Source organism: Haemaphysalis longicornis, unplaced genomic scaffold (genome assembly GCF_048455015.1).
Source record: "Haemaphysalis longicornis isolate Haplotype H1 unplaced genomic scaffold, Haemaphysalis longicornis Haplotype H1 scaffold_2, whole genome shotgun sequence".
Taxonomy (NCBI): Eukaryota; Metazoa; Arthropoda; class Arachnida; order Ixodida; family Ixodidae; genus Haemaphysalis; species Haemaphysalis longicornis.
In genome coordinates this window covers 156,845,497-156,864,828 of record NW_027526295.1, presented here as the reverse complement: position 1 = coordinate 156,864,828, position 19,332 = coordinate 156,845,497, and the positions used below count along the sequence as shown (strand labels likewise).

At 48.6% G+C, this 19,332-nt stretch overlaps 1 protein-coding gene across 2 annotated transcripts; it reads left to right on the top strand.

Moving 5' to 3' along the window:
* The first annotated feature begins 94 nt into the window (after window positions 1-94).
* On the top strand, window positions 95-17,868 carry LOC144169375 (uncharacterized). Of its 2 annotated transcripts, none has more exons than XM_077698495.1 (7): window positions 95-561; window positions 659-1,183; window positions 4,010-4,360; window positions 5,362-5,562; window positions 9,260-9,598; window positions 11,793-12,117; window positions 17,467-17,868. In XM_077698495.1, exons 1-7 carry the CDS (start codon window positions 508-510, stop codon window positions 17,652-17,654), a joined length of 1,983 nt encoding a protein of 660 aa, XP_077554621.1. In that variant the 5' UTR covers window positions 95-507; the 3' UTR covers window positions 17,655-17,868. The 2 variants fall into 2 exon arrangements, with proteins under 2 accessions (XP_077554621.1, XP_077554620.1); XM_077698494.1 differs by having other exon boundaries at window positions 96-561; window positions 4,007-4,360.
* The last annotated feature ends 1,464 nt before the right edge of the window (window positions 17,869-19,332 follow it).

Below are 19,332 nucleotides of genomic sequence, written 5' to 3'. Positions count from 1 at the left end.
TTGTGATTCATGCAGACGCCCGCATAGCTTGCGGCGATCCGCATTACTGGCGCTCCGTGCTGACAGTCCGTGCATAGCTGTCATCGTCATCGGTAGCGTGGAAAAGCTTCTCACGCGTTTCATTTGTTTCCAGCTAACGTTGCGGGATTGTTTTGTCGTGTTTCGAGACACCTTCTACCTGTTGGGCCATAGCCTCCTGAAATAAAGGAGGTTATGGTTGGTCTAACTTGTGCGGTATGCTGAATGCGCGGTGCAGCGTGACGCCTGGTTGAAGCGCGGCCGCTGGTGCAGTGAAGTGCATTTTACGTCTCCATGGTGCTGCGTGGTTTTTGTGTGTCCGTGAAAATGCGTCGGTCCCATTTACGGACTAGTGTTCCATGCGTAGTCACACCGAATCATTTAGATTTGGGAAGTGTGCGCAGTGCCTTGCCGCCCGAAACAAACCTTAGTCATGAAGCGTGTTTCGTTCTGCAAGTGTGCTGAGCTCTGCTATGCAAAAACAGAGCCATGCCTTCAGCGGGAGTTCGAGAAGAAAGAGAAAAAAACGACAGCCTGTTGGAGGTAATGAAAGTTTTATGTCCAAGAGTTTGTCCACCCTTACTACCACGGCGTAATTCTGATTCGTTTAAATGTCATTCTTGTTTGTCCTTTTGTAAAGGTCTTCGACGACGTCCAGGCATTCCTGTCAGACCAAGTCGTCCGTTCGATCCCGCACAGTATCGAGGCTTTCTTCCACGAGAACGGAGTCCCAGGAAAGCTTCACGAGGACATTTCGAACGCCTGTTTACGGTACATGATCCACGGCTCGTTCCTCGACATTATCACGGCGCGCGAGATACTCCAAAAGCACCTCCAGCAGCAAGACGCCGCCGTGGGCCTTCAACAAGTCGCGGGAGCAGACGAAGTCGCCCTCTCCATAGCGTTTCACGACCACTGCGCTGACGTCGCGTCGCACGAGGTTATCGGCACCGATGTCATCGAAGACTGTCCGGAGTTGGGCACCTCAGGAGAGGACGCCTTCTGTTCGGCAAATGAAACAACGCTTCTTGTCAATGTGGTCGCTGATGGCGCTGCATGTAACGAGTTCTGCCCGACATCCCTTCAGCATACCTTTGATCAAGTCGAAACAGCAGCTGCTGTCGATGGAAGTGGCAGTGGTGGGGTGCTGAACAAAGATGCTCAGGTAATTCCACTACTCTTGCACCCTGAAATGCATTACAACTTGTTAGATATCATACGCAGGGTGCAGTGCGTGTTAAGCATAAAGGGACACTAATGCGTCAAAACAGGTCGGTATTTTTTGGAAGACGTATACGTAACGGCTTGCGGCAGCAGCATTTTTTTTAATAATGCAGAAAATGTCATGTGTGAAATCGGGTATCATAGCCTGCACTGCACACATTTTCACACTACAGTTTATTCGAAAATTAGATTTCTTGGGGTTTTATGTGCAGAACCTGCACCTCGGCTACGAGGTGCACCGCATTGGAGGGCTATAGATTAATTTGAGCCACAAGGGGATGTTTAATGTGCACCGAAATCTCAAAGCACTGGTGTTGTCCACTTCATCAGAAAGTAGTTTGTGTTTTTATGAAAAGAACAGGAAGCTAGGGACATGTAAAGGAGAAATAAGTATCTGGAAATTTGCCAAAAAAAAAAAAGTTTTTGTAAGACGCAAATTTTGGCTGTAAACGGGGCGCTTCACGACCAAATGTCGTGAACTGTGGTTCAAAAGAAATATCGTCAAATGTTTTATTTATTTTTTTTACTCAAGTTTAGTCACAATTTAGATGGGTGAACACGAGAGCTATAGTCCCTTGTTAGTGCAGCAGCGGCAAAAGATTAGTGCAACTGGCTGTAGGGAAAGCTGGCCAGTTCAGCTATTTTGTACACTGGCCTTGTTTGCTTGTTGGAGTTCCCTCAATTCTCTATCGGCTTTTAATGCTTTAGTGTCCTTCTAAGGACAGCATGCATGGCTCACACCACGTCATAATGCTGGAATGCACAAATTCAAGAAAGCAGCACTTTAAAACCTGGCCCATTGTATCAGTAGGAAAGTAACAAAACCCAGCTTTACTAAAAAGTACCACCTGCTACTTCGAAAGCCACCCTGATAGAGGGGATAAACGGCAAAACATTTCATCGCACATAGGTGGTTGAAACAGAACACCACATATTCCAGGTGTGGCTTCTCTCAATACAGGCCCAACGATAAACTTCTTTCAAAACTACTGATTTCAATGCGAGCGACACGCTTGCATGTATCGCAAAAGTGGGACACGCACCATATGCCTTCAAAAGATCCTTGCGCTATTGCAAAAAACTTGGCTATGGAGCGCTAAATGCATGTGTGGCTGCACAATGTTACGAGAGGATGATGAAGCGAGCAGTGGTACAAGACCCTGTGGTTCCAACCTTCGACGACGAGGAAGCTGGGTGTGCGCCCAGCCTGCACGGGCTCTCTCACGGTCACAATGTAAATAATTTAAACCGAGTGTAAACAGCGGACTTTGAGTGGTATTGCTGTGCCGTCTAGGAAGGCAGGTAGTAACCAAGCTGATCAAAGGTGTTTTGCAGATAGCGGCCGCCTCGGTCAACAAGTCAAAATGCTAGCTTTTGTTTTAGTTACCTGCCCATACTATGTCATAGCTGTCGTCAAAGAACGTGATGCAGTGGGAGAATCAAAATTTTGGCTTAAATTGTTTAATTCCCTAGTGAATAAAGCATCGTTTCCGAGAAAGGAATGGGGGGGGGGGGGGGGGGGCAGTATAAAACACCAGATTTTTCTAATGTAACAAACTTGTATTTTGTCGTTATGACCCCTTGAAAATGTGCATGATGCTGCCATTTCTGTGAAATTGCTAACCTTTCAGGTGTCATTTTTGAAGCACAAGGAATTAGTAATAGTAATGTGGGGCCCAATCTTTCAAGTAGTGTAGCGTGGGAAAAACAACAGGAAATTGTACACTTCCTGTCATGGAGGAGTGTCGTGCTATGTTCAAATTTACCGTCACACTCGCTGTGCAGGGCAGCTAGCACTAGCAGCTTAAAGGAAGAACGACATGACAACGGTTGATAAAATCTGGCGAAATTTTGTTGTAATGGGCCGTCTCACTCCTAACTAGGCTCACCGTTTCTCAAACATCCCTAATCACTTTGTAACATGATCCACTGTTTGGACATAAGCTGCATTGGCCCCGAAAAGCCATCTCTAAACAGTATTTCTTAACCCTTTTTTTTGGCAGGCTGCATTCAAAATTTCGAACTCTTGAAAATACTATTTCCATCTAGTCTGCTGAAAAAGAAAGCAAGGTGCAAAAAACAATAGCTGAAATACGCATGTGGATGAAATCAAGGAGAGCGCGGCCACTGACATGATGTTGCAGCCGGCAAGCGAGTGGCCGGACAGTCAGCAGCTTGGGAGCAAGCCTGCGTGCAAGCACTACGCGTGCGCGGGGAAGCAAATAGGTGAAGCATTCACAGCAGTGCTCGACTGTTTCTCCAGCTGCGTGGTTGGCCAGGGGAAGAAGCCCCGGCTGGCCGGAGCGTCACAGACGCGTCATGGCAGTTTACGCAATCCGCCAGCAGGCGCAGCGTGGTCTGCGGCGGAACCTTTTTTAACACGCTTCTGACTGATCAACGAGGCATTTCCAGGGGCCACCACTTGTGTCCCAGCTATTTGGTGATACGTATGACACATTAAAAATAAATTTGGTCGAGGTGAAATTTGAGTGCATTTGGCCTTTTATAAAAGTTGGTGGTCCTTGCTATAGAAAGGTTGTTAATATTGTGGCAGGCAGCATTCAGAAGTTTGCAATTAAACAGGCAAAGTAATGTCGTGGCTTTTAGCTGTATAGTAGGTGCCTATTTAAAACAGGATTCAGGGAGCTTTAATGTTGCAGCTTGTGTGGGCATCCTTTTCCACTATCGTTAGTTCTGTTGTCACAGTTAGCGTTGATATCACCAACATGTGCATTCCCTTCCTGTGTGTCCTCCCCCCCAACAGCAGACCGGCTGTGACACCAGTGTGGTGTCGAACCCGGTCGTCATCGAGATCCACTGCTCCAAGCTGGAGGATGCCATGCTGAGCCTCCCCTTGACCATCCCGGCCATTCATGATGTGGGAGAGGAGCAGCAACAGTTCCTGGAAGATGCAGCAGCGGTGGTCGTTGCCGGCTGCACATCGGACGGTGTCATGGAAGACGCTGAGAACGAAACAGCGGCTGAGCAAGCTAGCGAAGTTCAGAAGCGGAAGCGCAACTACGAGGAAGTGACGCCGTTCAAGTACTTCTGCGAACTGTGCTCCTTCAAGACCAAGCGGAACAGCCACTATCTCAAACATATCAAGATACACGAAAAGGTGAGCGGGTGCATTGCAGGCACAACTTAAAACCAAGCACGGGGTGTGTACCCTGAGAAGTTCAGGTAACAGGCTTTGTAATGACGTCCTTAGTGCTCCAACGTACCCTCCTTTTACGGCGGAGCTGTTATTGGCTAACTACCCTGTGGGGCTTTTTTGTGTCGTTAGGACGAGCAAAGCCACTTTTCCTGTTCACTTGGGCACACACTCTTCCTTCAGCCACCTGTTTGCCCTCAGTGCTCCATATTTTGATATAAAATGGCATGTATTGCCCATGGGAAAATGTCTCCCCAGCAATGCATTTGTGTTTAGAAGGGAAGTTTACTTTAAAGGGATCGGTGTGAGCTTGGTCTTCGTAAGCCGGCTTTCCCACATTGCGTGCTGCACAGTGAAGCCTACTCACAATCCCTCTGAACGGCCAACCAGCAATCCGCAAACAGCTCTGCTGGTCGTCCACCGTCACAGAGTGAATAGCACTAAATTTTAAAGCGAAGCTTTAGTATCGTCCAGCGATTTCGTGGAGGATGCGCAAGGTGACCTTTTGACCCGAGACACACACCCGGCAACACACCCCTCAAAGCGCATCGCGTAATTCGCCGAACCCGCTGTCAGCACTGCGGGTGTTGACAGCGGTCGCCGCCGCTGCTGCGGCCGAGGCAGTCGACCACCCCCGCAGCCTCCCATGCATACGGCGCTGGGCCGTTTCAGGCAATGTGGCTCGTCTCGCGCCCGGTGAAGAGGAACGGCACATTCGCCCGGCCTCCTTCTGTGAGCGTCGCACGGAACCAAACGGCTTTGAGACGTGGTTCGCGATACAGCTACATCAAAGGTTAACCAAGCGAAACCAAGACCCAAACAAGCTTTTGCTTTGCATATCCAAGGTTAGCTGAGTTAAGCCGCAGCCATTTTTTTCCCCCTTTGTGTGGTGCGTGAAATTGAGCGTGTCGTGAGTGAAAAGGGCGCAGTTCAGTTGGGGTGAAGTTTGAAGTGTGTGTGTCCAGGTGAGCACCCTGCACAGCTGCGACCAGTGCCCCTTCACGACCATGCGGCTGGGCCACCTGCGGAGGCACGCGGCGACGCACAGCAGCCAGCTGCACCGCTGCACCCACTGCAGCTACAGCACGGACGACCCCAAGCTGCTGCTGCGACACAACCGCATGCGCCACTACCGGGCCAAGAGGGCACGGGGGGCCCCGGGCAAGGTGCGTTCCACTCATTTCCCCAGGCGGCTTGCTAGGGAGGGAGAGGCAGAGACAGAAAGAGGCTGGCCACTGGCAGTGCCTGCAATTGAAAAGCAGAGGACCCAAAACATGGCACCTTTCATTCGTAGTGCGAAGTGTTTGACACTTTTCAGGGTGTTCTTTCCTTTAAAATGCATGATCATTTCTATGTGAACTCGACAAGGAAACCTGCCTGTCTGCCCGTAACGCTTCATGGGAGTGAGGGAGTGAGTGAGTGAGTGAGTGAGCGATTTATTGAAATAGAAAGTGGAAAAGAACTGAACTGGGGATATCTTGAACTCATTGGGGAGTTCACGAGAATACAACCCAGCAGTTCGTGGGAAGGGGAGAGGGGGAGTGAAAGGGGATATGTGAGAACAAATAGGGACAGAGAAAGAGGAGAGAGATAAAGAGAGAAGGGGTGCGTAAGGCTGGCCGGGAGGCATTGGGCTACAGCCATTTGATGAGGCCTGTCTCCTCAAGGAAGGGTACCGACACATAAAAAATGGCTTTAATGCAGGCCCTAGGGCCTTTGTTTTATCTTGTTGGATGATCTGTATTGTTCTTGAGAATGTCTTCTCAGCAGTTCATTTGTGTATAGTAGTGAAGTGGACTTGGGCTTGGTGTGTACCAGATAGCCTTACCTGACAATTGCCAGTGAAGGATTTTTTTGCTCTGTCTCCTTTTTTCTCCCTTTTTCTATAATTAAAGCCCGGTGAAGGTAGTTGAAATTGTGCACTAAATACCTTGGTGAGGAAAGCTAAAATTGGTGTGTTACTAAGACTGGTAAGATTTTGTGCTTTTGGTATAAGCAAACTTTCATTGAGCTCTTAAGGCACTGCGGGCGCTTTTTCACAGAATGTGTACACTTTTTATGAAAGCAACTCGCACTTCAATGGAAGCCAGTGCTTGTTTTTAGTGTGCGCAAAGCTTGCTACCTTTGACGCGTCATGTAAGCAACAGGAGCCAGATGGCCACACCTACCTGGAAATGGCATGATGAGCAGCTTAGTAGACACATGATGCAGCATTACTGGCACACACTTCTAACTTGTTTGCAATAGGTGCAGTGAGTGGGATTGCTTTCGTATTAGTTGATTTTCGAGCAATAACAAGCATAGCTAGGGAAGTTTCGGGCATCTGTGTAATAACTTGAACAGGCCAAGTTTAAAATGGTTGCTGTAGTAGCTTTTTCTCTGCGTTACTCATGACTTTGTGCAGTCATTCAACGTTGCTGTTTGCTGCCGGGAAGAGACCAAGGAGGTATTTTCCAGCGTGAAGCAGTACAGACGCTTTAGCTGGCTGAAATTCGTAGTTTGCCAAAGAAAATGGTGCCAAGGACGGGGTACAGGTAGAAGAAAAACTCTGCATGAGAGTTGATTTTTGAGTTGAGTTCAGCCATATCCTACTACATTTGTGTTCTCTGCTTCTGCTGCAGTTAAGCCTATTTTCTTTCATCTCTGTCTCCTTTCACAGAATGTGTCATGCAAAAAAAAGTTGCTTCTGAAGAAAATTCGGATTCTCCTCCGTATAGGTAGTATTCGTTGAAAAGTTTAGCGGGCGGTTTCTCCGCTTGGAAACACTGAAAACGGCCATGTCGGTGGACACTGTGCCAGTGCATTCGCTTTGCGCCCGCATCTCGCAGAAAAAGAAACAAAAACACACACCAGCGTCCCTCGTCTGCTGTGTTTCAACTCGATTATCGGTAGTGGCGTCAACAGATATACAGTAATCCCTCGTTATAACGAAATCGCTTTACTCGAAACATCACTTTATTCGAAATTTATTCTGGTCCCAACCCAAATGCATGCATTTTAGGCCGCATTACTCGAAGTGCACGAAGAGCTGGACCCGCTGAGAGCGAAGTGGCGAGCGGAGGCATGGCCGAGCGGTGGCGACCCAGCAGCGAGTCAGGCTGCCAACATCGCGGGTCAACGCAAGCTGGTCTTTTCCTGGCAATTTTCTCGAGCCGGTCATGCTCGATTCGCGCCATCCTACTTTAGACAAACGGTCCGAATGCGGGGTAGGGTCATTAAATTTGTTAGACATTAGTCAATTGCGTGGACGCGACGCTGCGTGAACACCGACACTCGAACCGTAGAATTAGCAGTGTCGTTGACAACGGGCGCCGAAAAATTCTTGTTTTGCAAACTGCACTGCTGCACACCTCGGGAAAAAAATTCTCAGAGATCATGCAAAAGCCGCTACTGCAAAACCGCTCAGTTTTCATGATTGCGCTGTGCACCCAAAATGAGCGGTTAATCGTTCTTTGAGCGCAACAGACACAGCCTCCGACTCGAGCCATGGCATTTGCAGCGCTTTCTAGTGCGACACTCGCGTAGCGTTGCACGACATCCGCACGGTCCCCTGTAAATTGGCCACAGCCACTGCCACTTTTATGGGCTCCGACCACGGCCTCATGCATTGCTTGATCAAATTGGAGCAGGGGTTGCATGGGCCCGGCAAGAACTTGAAACAGCCAAAGCTCACTGCCTTTTTTTTTCACCTAAATAGAGCTATGCTCCACTGAATAAATTGTGTTCGGTTCCTTGCAGTTGTGGTGCAATTAAAGCTCAACTGCTTTAACTTTTTTTGAGTGGTCGCTTATATCGAAACACCGCTTATAATGAAATTTTTCGCCGTCCCGCTGACTTCGTTATAACGAGGGATTACTGTATTATTAATCGCACTCGCATTATGTGGTGGCGCCCTACCTGCCCTCGACCAATTCGCATCACCAGAAGATGAAACGGCGGCTGCGAACAGCGCGCACAAGTCGGACGCTGCATTTGGCTGTCGCCGCGGATGTCGACGTGAGTGCACCCGCACCGTATCCACGGCTTTGTCTGGAAAGTGCCCTCTAATTTGTGCTCGAGTACAAAAACTGAACAATTTCTTGGGAGAAATGTTTAACGCGTACGCCGATTTAGTGCTGGCTTTCTCGTGCGCTAAATGTTTCACACTCAGCAAAACAACTCACCTTTGACAGAGCGCGGCGGCTGGCAATCAGCTGATCTGCGGCGGCTACTTCATACACGTGTGGCGGTAGGTAGATCGCACTGTGCTGCACTCAACAGTACTTGGCGTCGAGGTATAACTTTGCATTCAGTGGGCAACAGTTTGGAAGTGGTGCAGTTCCTGCTGTCAAACGGACCACCGCGCTTAAGTTGCAACCTTTGCGTTACGAGCGACTCCGCTCGTAGGTGTGCGCAGAGGCTGGGATTGAGTTGCAGATAAGTTTGTCGCACTCATGAGCGGAACCATGGCTTTCCACGTAACCAATGCTATCGCGGTACAACTGACTATCGAATCACTCGCACACGCCTTGCACGGGAAACATAAGGTCACGTCGTGGCCCACCGCCTGCCTGGCCACCATGAAGGCATGTAGGAGATGAGGGGTGCCTGATCTGGGGGTCACGAGCCGTGCCCGCAACGTCGCCTTAGCAACAGACGTTTTCCCACGGATATGGCGGCGCACACACATGGTTACCCACATGCATTCCACGTTAATGAATGCCTCCTATAACCGGTTTTCGGGAAGATGAAAAAAGTGTTTTGCAGAACCCGTTTTGCCAGACAGGACAATGCGGACAAGGAAGCGAACAGGCTTTAGGCCTTGCTTTTTAGTCACTGGTTGGTTAACCGGTCAATCTAATTGACTCCCCCCTCGCATTGCAGCCCATGGAGTGCCCCCACTGCAGCTACCGCACCACGCGGCCCCTGCTGCTGGCCAGGCACCGGCTGCGCCATGCAGGTGACGGCGAGACGCTCCCGGGCGGGGCTGGTGGGACTCCCTTGCACCAGTGCGGCCAGTGCGGGTACCAGACGCACCGCAAGGAGCACCTGGTGCGGCACCGGGCCAACGTGCACGGAGGGGCGCGGCCCTTTCTGTGCCACCGGTGCGGCAAGGCCTTCAAGCGCGCCGACGCCCTGCGCCAGCACCAGCTCACCCACGCCAGCCCCCATGACGAGGGGGGCACCCATGCCGCCTCCTTCCCCTGCCCACAGTGCCACAAGGTCAGAGGGAGGGGATATCCCGTGGGAAAGTTGGCTCTGGTGTGAGGTGCGGGCCAGGTTTTCAGCGATGGAGGCCATCGAGCTTATGTCAAGTTACTGTAATCTCATCTGCCCATGCTCGAAGTGCCCACCCTCCACTTTTCTTGGCATTTCGATTTCTCCTAGAACAGTGGTTCTCAAATGGGGGTCTGCGGACTCCAGGGAGTCCGCGAGAACATTTGAGGGGTCCGCCAAGCCTCGCTCAAAGCTTAACCCCCCCCTCCCGCCATATTTTTCTCGATTTTGCTAACTGTAGCACTTTCTTGCAGTGCAAAAAGGTGGCTTTGCCACATTACGTGTACGCTTAGTTTCTCCGCGTAGCACATATTTTAACATCTGCTTTTTGCACAGCACGCCAGCTATGAGAAGAAAAGAAACAGACACAGAAAAGGCAGACTTATAGATTCAAGAGCAAATTGTTCAGCATTATGACGCGCATCGTCATTAACGTCAAGCAGAAAAGGCGGGAATCGGATAAGTGTGTGGGCGACGTAAGCTGCAAGTACAAATTGTTTGACATTACGACACCGATCAACATATGCTCCATCGTGGGGTCCCCCGTCCCTTTCGCAAGCCCCAAAGGGGTCCCCGGGGCAGTAATGGTTGAGAACCACTGTCCTAGAAGACCAAACAGGCACCCATGTGTCATGTCCTTAGTCCCGGAGAAGTTAAAAAAGAAAACACGGCAAAGGCACGTCAAGCACCCAACAAAGTACACCCAACAAGCACACAAGCAAGCACACACCAGCAACAGACAGGCAGGACCATCAAACTTTACGGAGGGAGCAACTGCCTCTCGTAGTGGTGGTTTATGTCGATGGCCGTCATTTTGAATTTAATGATCGGTCATCAGACCATGTAAGGATCAAATCCTTTGAGTGCTGATTCTAGAGTTCCGTGCCGAGACGTAGTAGCAGGTGCCCACCCCAAATATTTTATGATTATCGACAAATTTTAGGTGGTCATTTGCTCGGTATTTTGCAGTACATAGCATGTTGTCTCTTGAAAATAGTTTTAGGAGATGGTTGGGGCTATGGTTGCTGGTAAGGGTGTTTTTTGACAGACAGAGCACCAACACATAAGAGACAAACGGGGGGTTTCAGCGCTGCTCACGTGCCACATGTCCTTGCTGGTGTTTCTTTTTCTGGCCCCAGTGATGTGTGGCTCCTGCTTGTGGTGGGGCATGCACTCGTACACTTTACAACAGCCAGTAGAGCGTGTCATCTCGTTGTGGCTGCCCCTGAATTAGACATTCACTTGACTCTTGCAGTTTGCTATAGCCTGGGACAAAGCATAGTAATGGGGTTTCAGTTACAAAGGCCAGGTCCGAGTCTTATGAATAGAATAAAACCACTCGCAGAGTGCCGTGGTTTTGTCTAGAGCATTCATACGCTGTGCTCGTTGTGCATGTTGAATTTGGTATGGAAGAGCAGGAATTCTGACCCATTTGTTAAGCTTGAAGTGACACGAAGTAACGTGCATGAGGAATGCATGTGCCACTCATTTTGAAGCCTGCAGTGTTTTCTTAGCAGCTAAGCCATTTAGGCAGCCATGAGATGTGTTCTACCTATCTGGATACTTTGATATGCTTGACGCACATTAAAGTGTTCCAATGGTTGAAGGGAAACTCTAAAACCTCAGCATCTAGGACTTCTCATTCCCTCGTTTCATATTAAACAGGGGTGCTACTGCTTGCCTTGTTGGTTGGCCCAGAGTAACCTTGCTGCAACCTGTTGGCCTATTATTATTACTCTCTAATGGACAAAGCAATATTGCGGCAAAGCAGGGCATGAGGACTGTAACCTTCTCGTGCCTAATACTAATGTCATACGTTACAGATGCGACTGTTGTGGCTATGCTGCTGAGGGAGATGAGGCATAAAAATCTCCGTGTGCAAAACTTCTTGTGCAAATTCAAAAGCGTCGGGTGATTTAAATCATTACACAGCCATGCACTATGACACAGCGTGTATCATAGGTGTTTCTACAAGTTCCAATGAACGTTTAAAGAGCTCCAGTGGTCTAAATTACTTCAGAGCTTCACACCTGGCATACTGTGCATCTCTGGTGTTGCTTTAGCGCGTTCTTGGGTATTGTTTCAGTGCATTCCACCCGAAATTTCTTCAGCAGTAGCAATGGCGGACGATTGTACGCAGGTGTTCCGGACGCACTCGCACCTGTCGGAGCACCAGGCGATCCACTCGACGGCGCGCCCCTTCCTGTGCGAGATCTGCGGCTCGGCCTTCAAGACGCGGTCGGTGCAGCGCAAGCACGTCCAGTCGGTGCACAACAACCCCCGCGCCTTCTGCTGCTCCTGCTGCAGCAAGAAGTTCAACACCCAGTACGCACTAAAGCGACACCAGAAGCTGCACCTGTCGCTGCCACCAGAACCGCCCCACCTGAACCCACCCGCACCGCCGCTGCTACCGCCCCCGCCACCCGAGGAATCGGTTGTTCACCACACCCACCAGACATTCCAAGGTAGGTGGTCTTGCTGGGCTTTGTTGCTGTTACACTTCTTCAGAGGCGCGAAGAGTGACGTAGAGATAGCATGCTAGAACTTTGTTATACCGTATTTTCCGGTCCATAAGTCGCCCCTTTGTATAAGTCGCACCCCCCTCAAAATGACAGTTTTTCCGGAAAAAAAAAAAACGTATACAAGTCGCACCGGTGTACAAGACGCACCTGTGTACAAGACGCACTTGTTAATTAGGTAAACTCATAGTGAATCAGATCGTTAGAGAGAGCGGCAAAAGTACATGGTTGCGGCGGCCGCCGCCTATCAACGCATCGCCCGGTAAGGAGGGCTAGACACGTGCAAAGTCTAGACAGCACTAATTTCTCAAAAATGGTTTATTGATGCACACAGATGGCATGTACTTACAGACGGCATTTAGGCAAAACCATCTAAGCCTTCTTCCTCTGACTTGCTAACAAACAATTCAGCAACTTCAAGTGGGAGTTCCGCCGGCACATCGCTGTCGTCTTCCGACTCACTGATGTCTTCTTCGCCAACGTCGTCACCACTCGCGGAACGGATCATTCCGGCCTTTATGAACCCGGCTACAACTGTTTTTGTAGAAATGGAGTCCCAAGAGTCTGAGACCGATTTGGCCACCTCTCCAAACGTCGCACGTCTCTAACGTGCTGTCGTAAATCAGCGCAATAAAGGTGCCATGGCGGACGAAAGTGATGCGCCAGGAAGTGGCCCGAAAATCGAAACTTATCCGCAAGCTCTCATTTTAAAAATTAGCAGCACGTTTACCTCCTTCAGAGTAACCCTCTGTAATAATTTATAAGCTGCATTTTATTTTTGCAACCCAGTTTGATATTACCAGAGTCCTTCAATGCTTTACTGGTCACGAAACTTCGGCGCTCGTTTCATATAGGGACCGCGTGCGCCACTACAGGCGCCACCGCCGCACGAAGGTCATCCAGCCGCCGCGCGTGCGGCGTATTGGCCAGCTCCTGGCGTGCAAACGCTTGCTGCTTTTGGTGTCAGCGCGCTGATTAAGTGTTTTTTTTTTCGTAGTAGTTAGCGATGAATAGTCTAGTCATTGTGTATATCACCTGCCTTCAATGGTGTTTTATTTTTCGAAGTAAATTACCGTAGACTTCGGCCCGCGAACGGCAACGGCTTCTGTGTGCTCTGGCACAAGCGCTGCGCAGTCGTGTTTACGGATTTTTAAATCTCAATTGCTTCTTTTCTTAAAGCAAAGTTGTAATTACCACATATACGGTAGCTGTGTAGTCACTGACTGCTGCGGGCCTATCGATAATACAATAAAAAAACTGAAAGAAACCAAGTACGCGTCGTTCAGACTACGCTTAATGAATCCGTTGATTGCTCTAGAATGCACAGAACGCTAAAAGAGATAGCCCAATAGTACTGTCGTTTCGATGAGTGGTTACATACTTGAGAACATCTAAAAACGCTGCAGAAACGCGAAGGATCAAAACACAAAGAGATATATATTGCATCATGTGTCTTTCTGCATCCACGCTTTGCAATACTTGAAAAAACAGGACGCGAAAAAAGAACAATAAAACTGATTTTATCACACGCAACAAAAAATTGCAATGTTACGAAGGGAGACAAAAGAGCGTGGTCCAGCGTACAAAAATTTATTTTTTCGCGCTGCGATGTGCAGCACACGGAGAAAACAGAATATTTCCACGTAGCCAAGAACGAAGCAAAGCTTTTCTGAACGCAGCGAGCTAGCGATCTCCTGCACTACAAAAGAATAGAATGAAACACAAATGTCGAAGAAGCAGTCCGCAGTGCGACGTGCACAGATGAACGTGGATAAAGTGAGTTGCGCGGCGTTTGCTATGCATGCATTACTCTCGGAACGTTATTAATTTCAGATCCATGGAAATAGGATCGAGAACATTGTCGAAGAAACAAAAAATCAAGTTAGCGACAAGGTGGCACCCTTTCCATATCAAACAATATCACCTGACGGGACGTACGACAAACAGAGCAAATGGGCGCTCCGGTTGAAACGCCAGATAAGAAACCGGAATCGGCAACGCGCGGTTACAAAACAAACAAAACGAACCCTAAGGGATAATTCGCGGAAATATGAAAAGTAATAGACGTCCCAAAGCTTTTTTACACGCGAGCCTGAGCGCAAGGTAATACAAGTTTGCAAACAGGTAATGAAGCACCGCTACAACCTGACTGATATGAGAAAAATCCGGCTTTAAGTTAGCCTTGTACAATTCTAGGTCCACGATGCCCTCAGAATGGTACATTGCTTTTTCCATTCTCACACACAGTGCATTTCCACACACTGTCGCACACTTATAATCGAAGCTGAAATCTCCCGTTGCTTGCCTTGGGATGGCGCGCCTCCAATTCACACGCAGCTGCCCGTCGCTCGGTCAACAGAACAAGAAAACATTTTCTGTGGTATCGTTGTACAAGGAACGACCTTCCGGGACGCAACACATGTTCGGCATCGTCGTTGCACTACTTAAGTCGCATCACAAGAGCGCGATATGCACGTTACATTTTTTCCCGCACAAAAAAAACACAACTCGCCGCGGCTGTGCCGTTCGAGCCAGCGCAACGCCGCCCGAGGAGTGACCTCAGTGAGAGGGTGGCGCCACCGCGCGGCGGCCAAACGCAGCATATGAAGCTCTCCCATTGAGTTACGGAGCAGTTTCGTGACCAGTAAAGCATTGAAGGACTCTGATATTACTTTGAATTTATTCCGAACTGCAGTCACTGCCCACGGCAGAAAGTGGCGCGCGGTTGTCGCAGGCCATTATCATTGTTTTTGACTAGAAAAAGCTGCAAATTCTTTGGTTTAACGTCCCGAAGCGACATATGGGCTATGAGAAACACCGTAGCGGTGGGCTTGAGATTCATTTAGACCATACAGCCGTGTCTCTTTAAGTGTGCTGGCCACGCGCGGCCGCTGCGAACCGGGTTCATTCCATACATAAGTCGCACCGGTGGATAAGACGCAACGAAAATTTCAGAAAAAGAAAACGCGACTTATACACCAGAAAATACGGTACTTGAATGGGGTTGTTTAGTGTGGAAATGGACATGAAAATCGGCATGCCAAAGCTTTGTTTCTAAAATTTCTCCCGTTCTCGAAAGAAAGAAAAACAAGAAATGATACTGTCTGTGTGCGAGTGCATAATGAATTTATGTAGCGTTTGAGCAAGTCGGAACTGATAATCAGCGGTTGTGTGTCTTTTCCTTTCCTCTGTCCTTGTACGTTTGGGCTGTTTACGAAATAAAAAATGTAGGTGTTGAAACTTCTAGAAACGACGTCTAGGATGTCGAGACAGAGAAAACTGTAAGAAAAGAGGAATCGCTTATAGTAAACTTAGAACTGTGTTACAAGTCCATTCAGACCTGCTGAAATGAGCAGCAAAAGTGATAAAAAATTTCTTGCTTTCGTTATTAAAGGAGCCATGAAGAGAAAACACAAGTTTGGTTCATTCAAAAGATTGTCTCGTTAGAATCATACTGACACCACTTTTAACGTAAACTTCGCTCAAATAAGCTACATAATTAGGAAAAACGGGAATGGTCATGCGACCCACCAGCTCATTTCCCGCAGAGAACCTATGATGTCACATGAGCTAAGCTCTGCAATTGGCGGAGGCTGGCAGAAGCAGACGCAAATTAGGTAGAGCTTACAAACTAGACGAACAAGCGATTTGCGCTTAAATTTAGGGCACATTCTTTACAAAGCAATAAGAATGATGGGACAAACAGTGGAAGTTACGAAAGCACATGTAAACATAGAAGTACTGATGCGTTCTGCTGTTCGTACTGCGCACAGCATGCTTGGTTTAGCTGCACAGCACTACGGGGCTTGGGGTTGTCTCAGACGACACTGGCCGGTTGACGCAAGCAACGGTGTCTTACGTGACCCCATTTGTCGAGCGAGCACTGTTTCAGGGAACGAATATTTTCTCCCAGAACAAAAACAAGCCAGGTTTAAATGCGGGCAAAAACAAACCAAACGCTTGCCACGGTATGGTGGCGCCATCTAGGTTACGGAACGTAAAGAAACGCGGGAACAAACCAACACCGCTGTACAGGGTGGAGACAACCTTTGAACGGTCCCGTGCCGCCGCAATTGGACCAACGGGCTCAACGCGTTATTCTTTTCGTTTCCCACGAGACCTAGCAACGCGAAACAGACAATATGATTCAAACTTCTTCAGTAAACCGCGTTGCGGCGATAATTTTAGCGCGGTTTTGACACAATGAGTTGCTTCGGCGGCGAGCGAGCAACCGAAAATGGCGGCGCCAGCGTATACGTGGGTCTACCCTGTACGGCGGATGCGTGAATGAAGGTACTCTAGGCTGCAGAGCGGTCGGTTCCTGTGATGTCATTTGGGGCCACGAAAACGCATGATTGAGCGGGAAAATCAAAATTTTAACCTAAATTGTTCAATTTCTCAGTGAATAAAGCACCGTTTGTATCCGGACAAGCGCTGGGGGGGCACTATAAAACATGAAATCTTTCGAATAAAACCAACTTGCATTTTCTCTTCATGGCTCCTTTAAGGTCACTGCTGTTACCACTACAACAAAATCACTACACTGTTACCACTACAACAAACAAAGGCAACAAAATCAATCGATCACAGAACTATATTTGTCACTGCCATCACTCTTGCAGTTGAGAAAAGAAGTTGATGTTTTTGCATGCTTTACTGAAATCACATCCTGCCTGATTTCGAGGAAAAAGGTTGCAAGAGTTCAGAGTGTTGGGAAGTCTTCCCCGAATTTGTACAACTTCATTGTTTTCCAGTGGAAGCAACCATGAAGGGGCTTGTTTTATTTACGAACTGCAAGAAGCAACGTAAAGAACATCATTACGATTGCCAAGTGTTGCGAGCAAATGAGAGCACTCTGTTTTTAATCACGTCAATAACTTTCGTCACTTTTATTGCCGAGAGAGAATGGTTTAGACTGCCCACAGTCTTATAACACACCAGATAATCTTCACATTGGGTGGCCTTTTAATTAATGGTAAGCCGTGATCGAAAACTAGGATACAATAGTAAAGCGCCTTCAACTTTCCCAATCTAGGAGTTGCGGACATGCAGTGGATCTTTCTCATATCTTTTCAGTTATCTCGAAAGTTTACTCAGCAGTTTGAGGTCTGAGCAAGTGCTTTGTTGCCAGCCGACAGCCTAGCTGTATTCATTTGGGTCTCTTCAGAATGTGCTCCTTCTTTTTAAGTCAAGGCTGCTGTCGGTGATCTTTTAAAGCTGAATCCCCCCCTTAATGTTGTGCAAGCAGTTGCACACTCGACTCGAAAACCCGTCTCTCCCTCTCCCTATTGCCAGATGTCCTGGGCAGCAGCGCCCCGGCCATGTCTGGACCAGTGGCTGAGGTGCCAGGGTTGGAGCACGTGATAACGACCGTGCCCATACAGGACACATGTGATGTGATCGGACAGATCTCCACAGCCATGCTGCAGCCCGCAGAGACGGCAACGCTGCTGTACCTGACAAGCCCCCTGCCTCCGTTCTGAGTGCTGAACCCGACGACCAGCAAAGTGGAACATTTGCGAAGCTGCTGGTGTGCATTAGTGCTGCTACAGAGAGCTGCACGAGTTGGTTGACTTTCAGAAACTGTGCGTGATGTGGCAACGTGTAATATAAGCGAGAAAATTCTTGTTACATCAGCTCCCAAGCGAGCAGTCATGCTCATGCAATTTTCATTATCAATAAAGAACTTCTGAAGGAGACTGTTGCGAATGTTGCGAATTAGTTGGTGCCAAGTTACTGTGCGATGAAGAATGCATTGTAAACGTGAGAGTGGACAGAACCGCACGCTTTGCAAGTCCCCATTTATTTAGCTGCGTGTGACACTCTAGTAAGGAGCAACCCGGTCGGTCTTACCCAGCCTCAAAGTCAGCTTGGCAAGGTTCAGTTCGTCACCAAGGAACTGACAGCGAACTCCGAAACCTCACCCACTTGACACTGGTGCGGGCAGAAAAGCATTCCTAGCATAGTGCTTAGGGCTTTCACTGATGTGGTGAGGTGTTGATCAAGTGCGGTGGCCAATCCACCAAAGAGCGGTGGAGAGTCTGCACGTGAGGAATCTGCGCTAAGGTTGAAGAGGTTTTGAAGGTACGTTGCACTTGCTGTGAACACAGAGACTTGCACGGGGAAAAAAAACGTAGACTTTCACAAAAAGTCTACACTTTTTTTTTTTTTTCCCCGTGCAAGTCTCTGTGTTCACAGCAAGCACAACGTACCTTCAAAACCATGTTACACCAACTAGCCCGACATCAAGCTTTGTTGAAGAGGTGTGGTTTGGAAAATGGCGGCAGCAAGACGGCTGCCCTTCATGGCGTAGGCCCGAGGGCCGTCCCTGTTGTCCCTGTGCGGAGCTTCCCCACCTGCAGAGCTCATCAGCCCCGTGAACCGACCTTAACCATCTACCAGACTCTACTCTCGCGTACTGATCATTGTTGCACCAGCCACCAAACTTAAGTAGGACTCGCCCTTTCTGTTCTCAGTCATTCATTGTTTAGACTGTGTGCTGTTAATGCAGATGGTATTTTCGTATCTTGCCTTTTGGATATATATTGCGGGTGTGCATTCCTAGAACCATGTCTTCGGGTTTACGACTGTGTGGTCCGGCCCAACATCCAACATACAGCATTACAGTGGGTATGTGTCATTATTCCTGCCCAACACACCAGTCGGCTAGTTCGCGACCAAATGCGTGACAAGACAGGCAAGACGCCAAATGTGCACCGCTGCATGGCTGGCAAAGTACTGTGGCAGTGCCTCCGAGTTTTGAAGGGCGTTGAAGATTTCCGCTGGAAAGGCTTGTGTTGGAAGCACTGTATCGGACTGTACCCGGCAGTTCTTGCGATGCTGTTTTCACGAGGTAAGAACACTAGCTGAAAAGAGACGGCTGCAAGGAAAGCACACTCATGGTCGAGCTCATTACCAGGATCCTGCTGTTCCAACAGTAAAATTTAGTGTACAAAAATTTCTGGGGATGATCACGCAAACATAACAAGATTTCCAGCATCAGCAAAACCAGGCAATGTGTCAAACTTAAGGCGCAATAGCCACACACCGCACAAAAACATTTCAGCTGATGTTGAATGTCGCGCTATCCTCACACAGGTCTTCAGAATTTTTTTTTCAAGCGGAACTTTCAGCCTCTCACTGATGATGTCCGTACGCGAA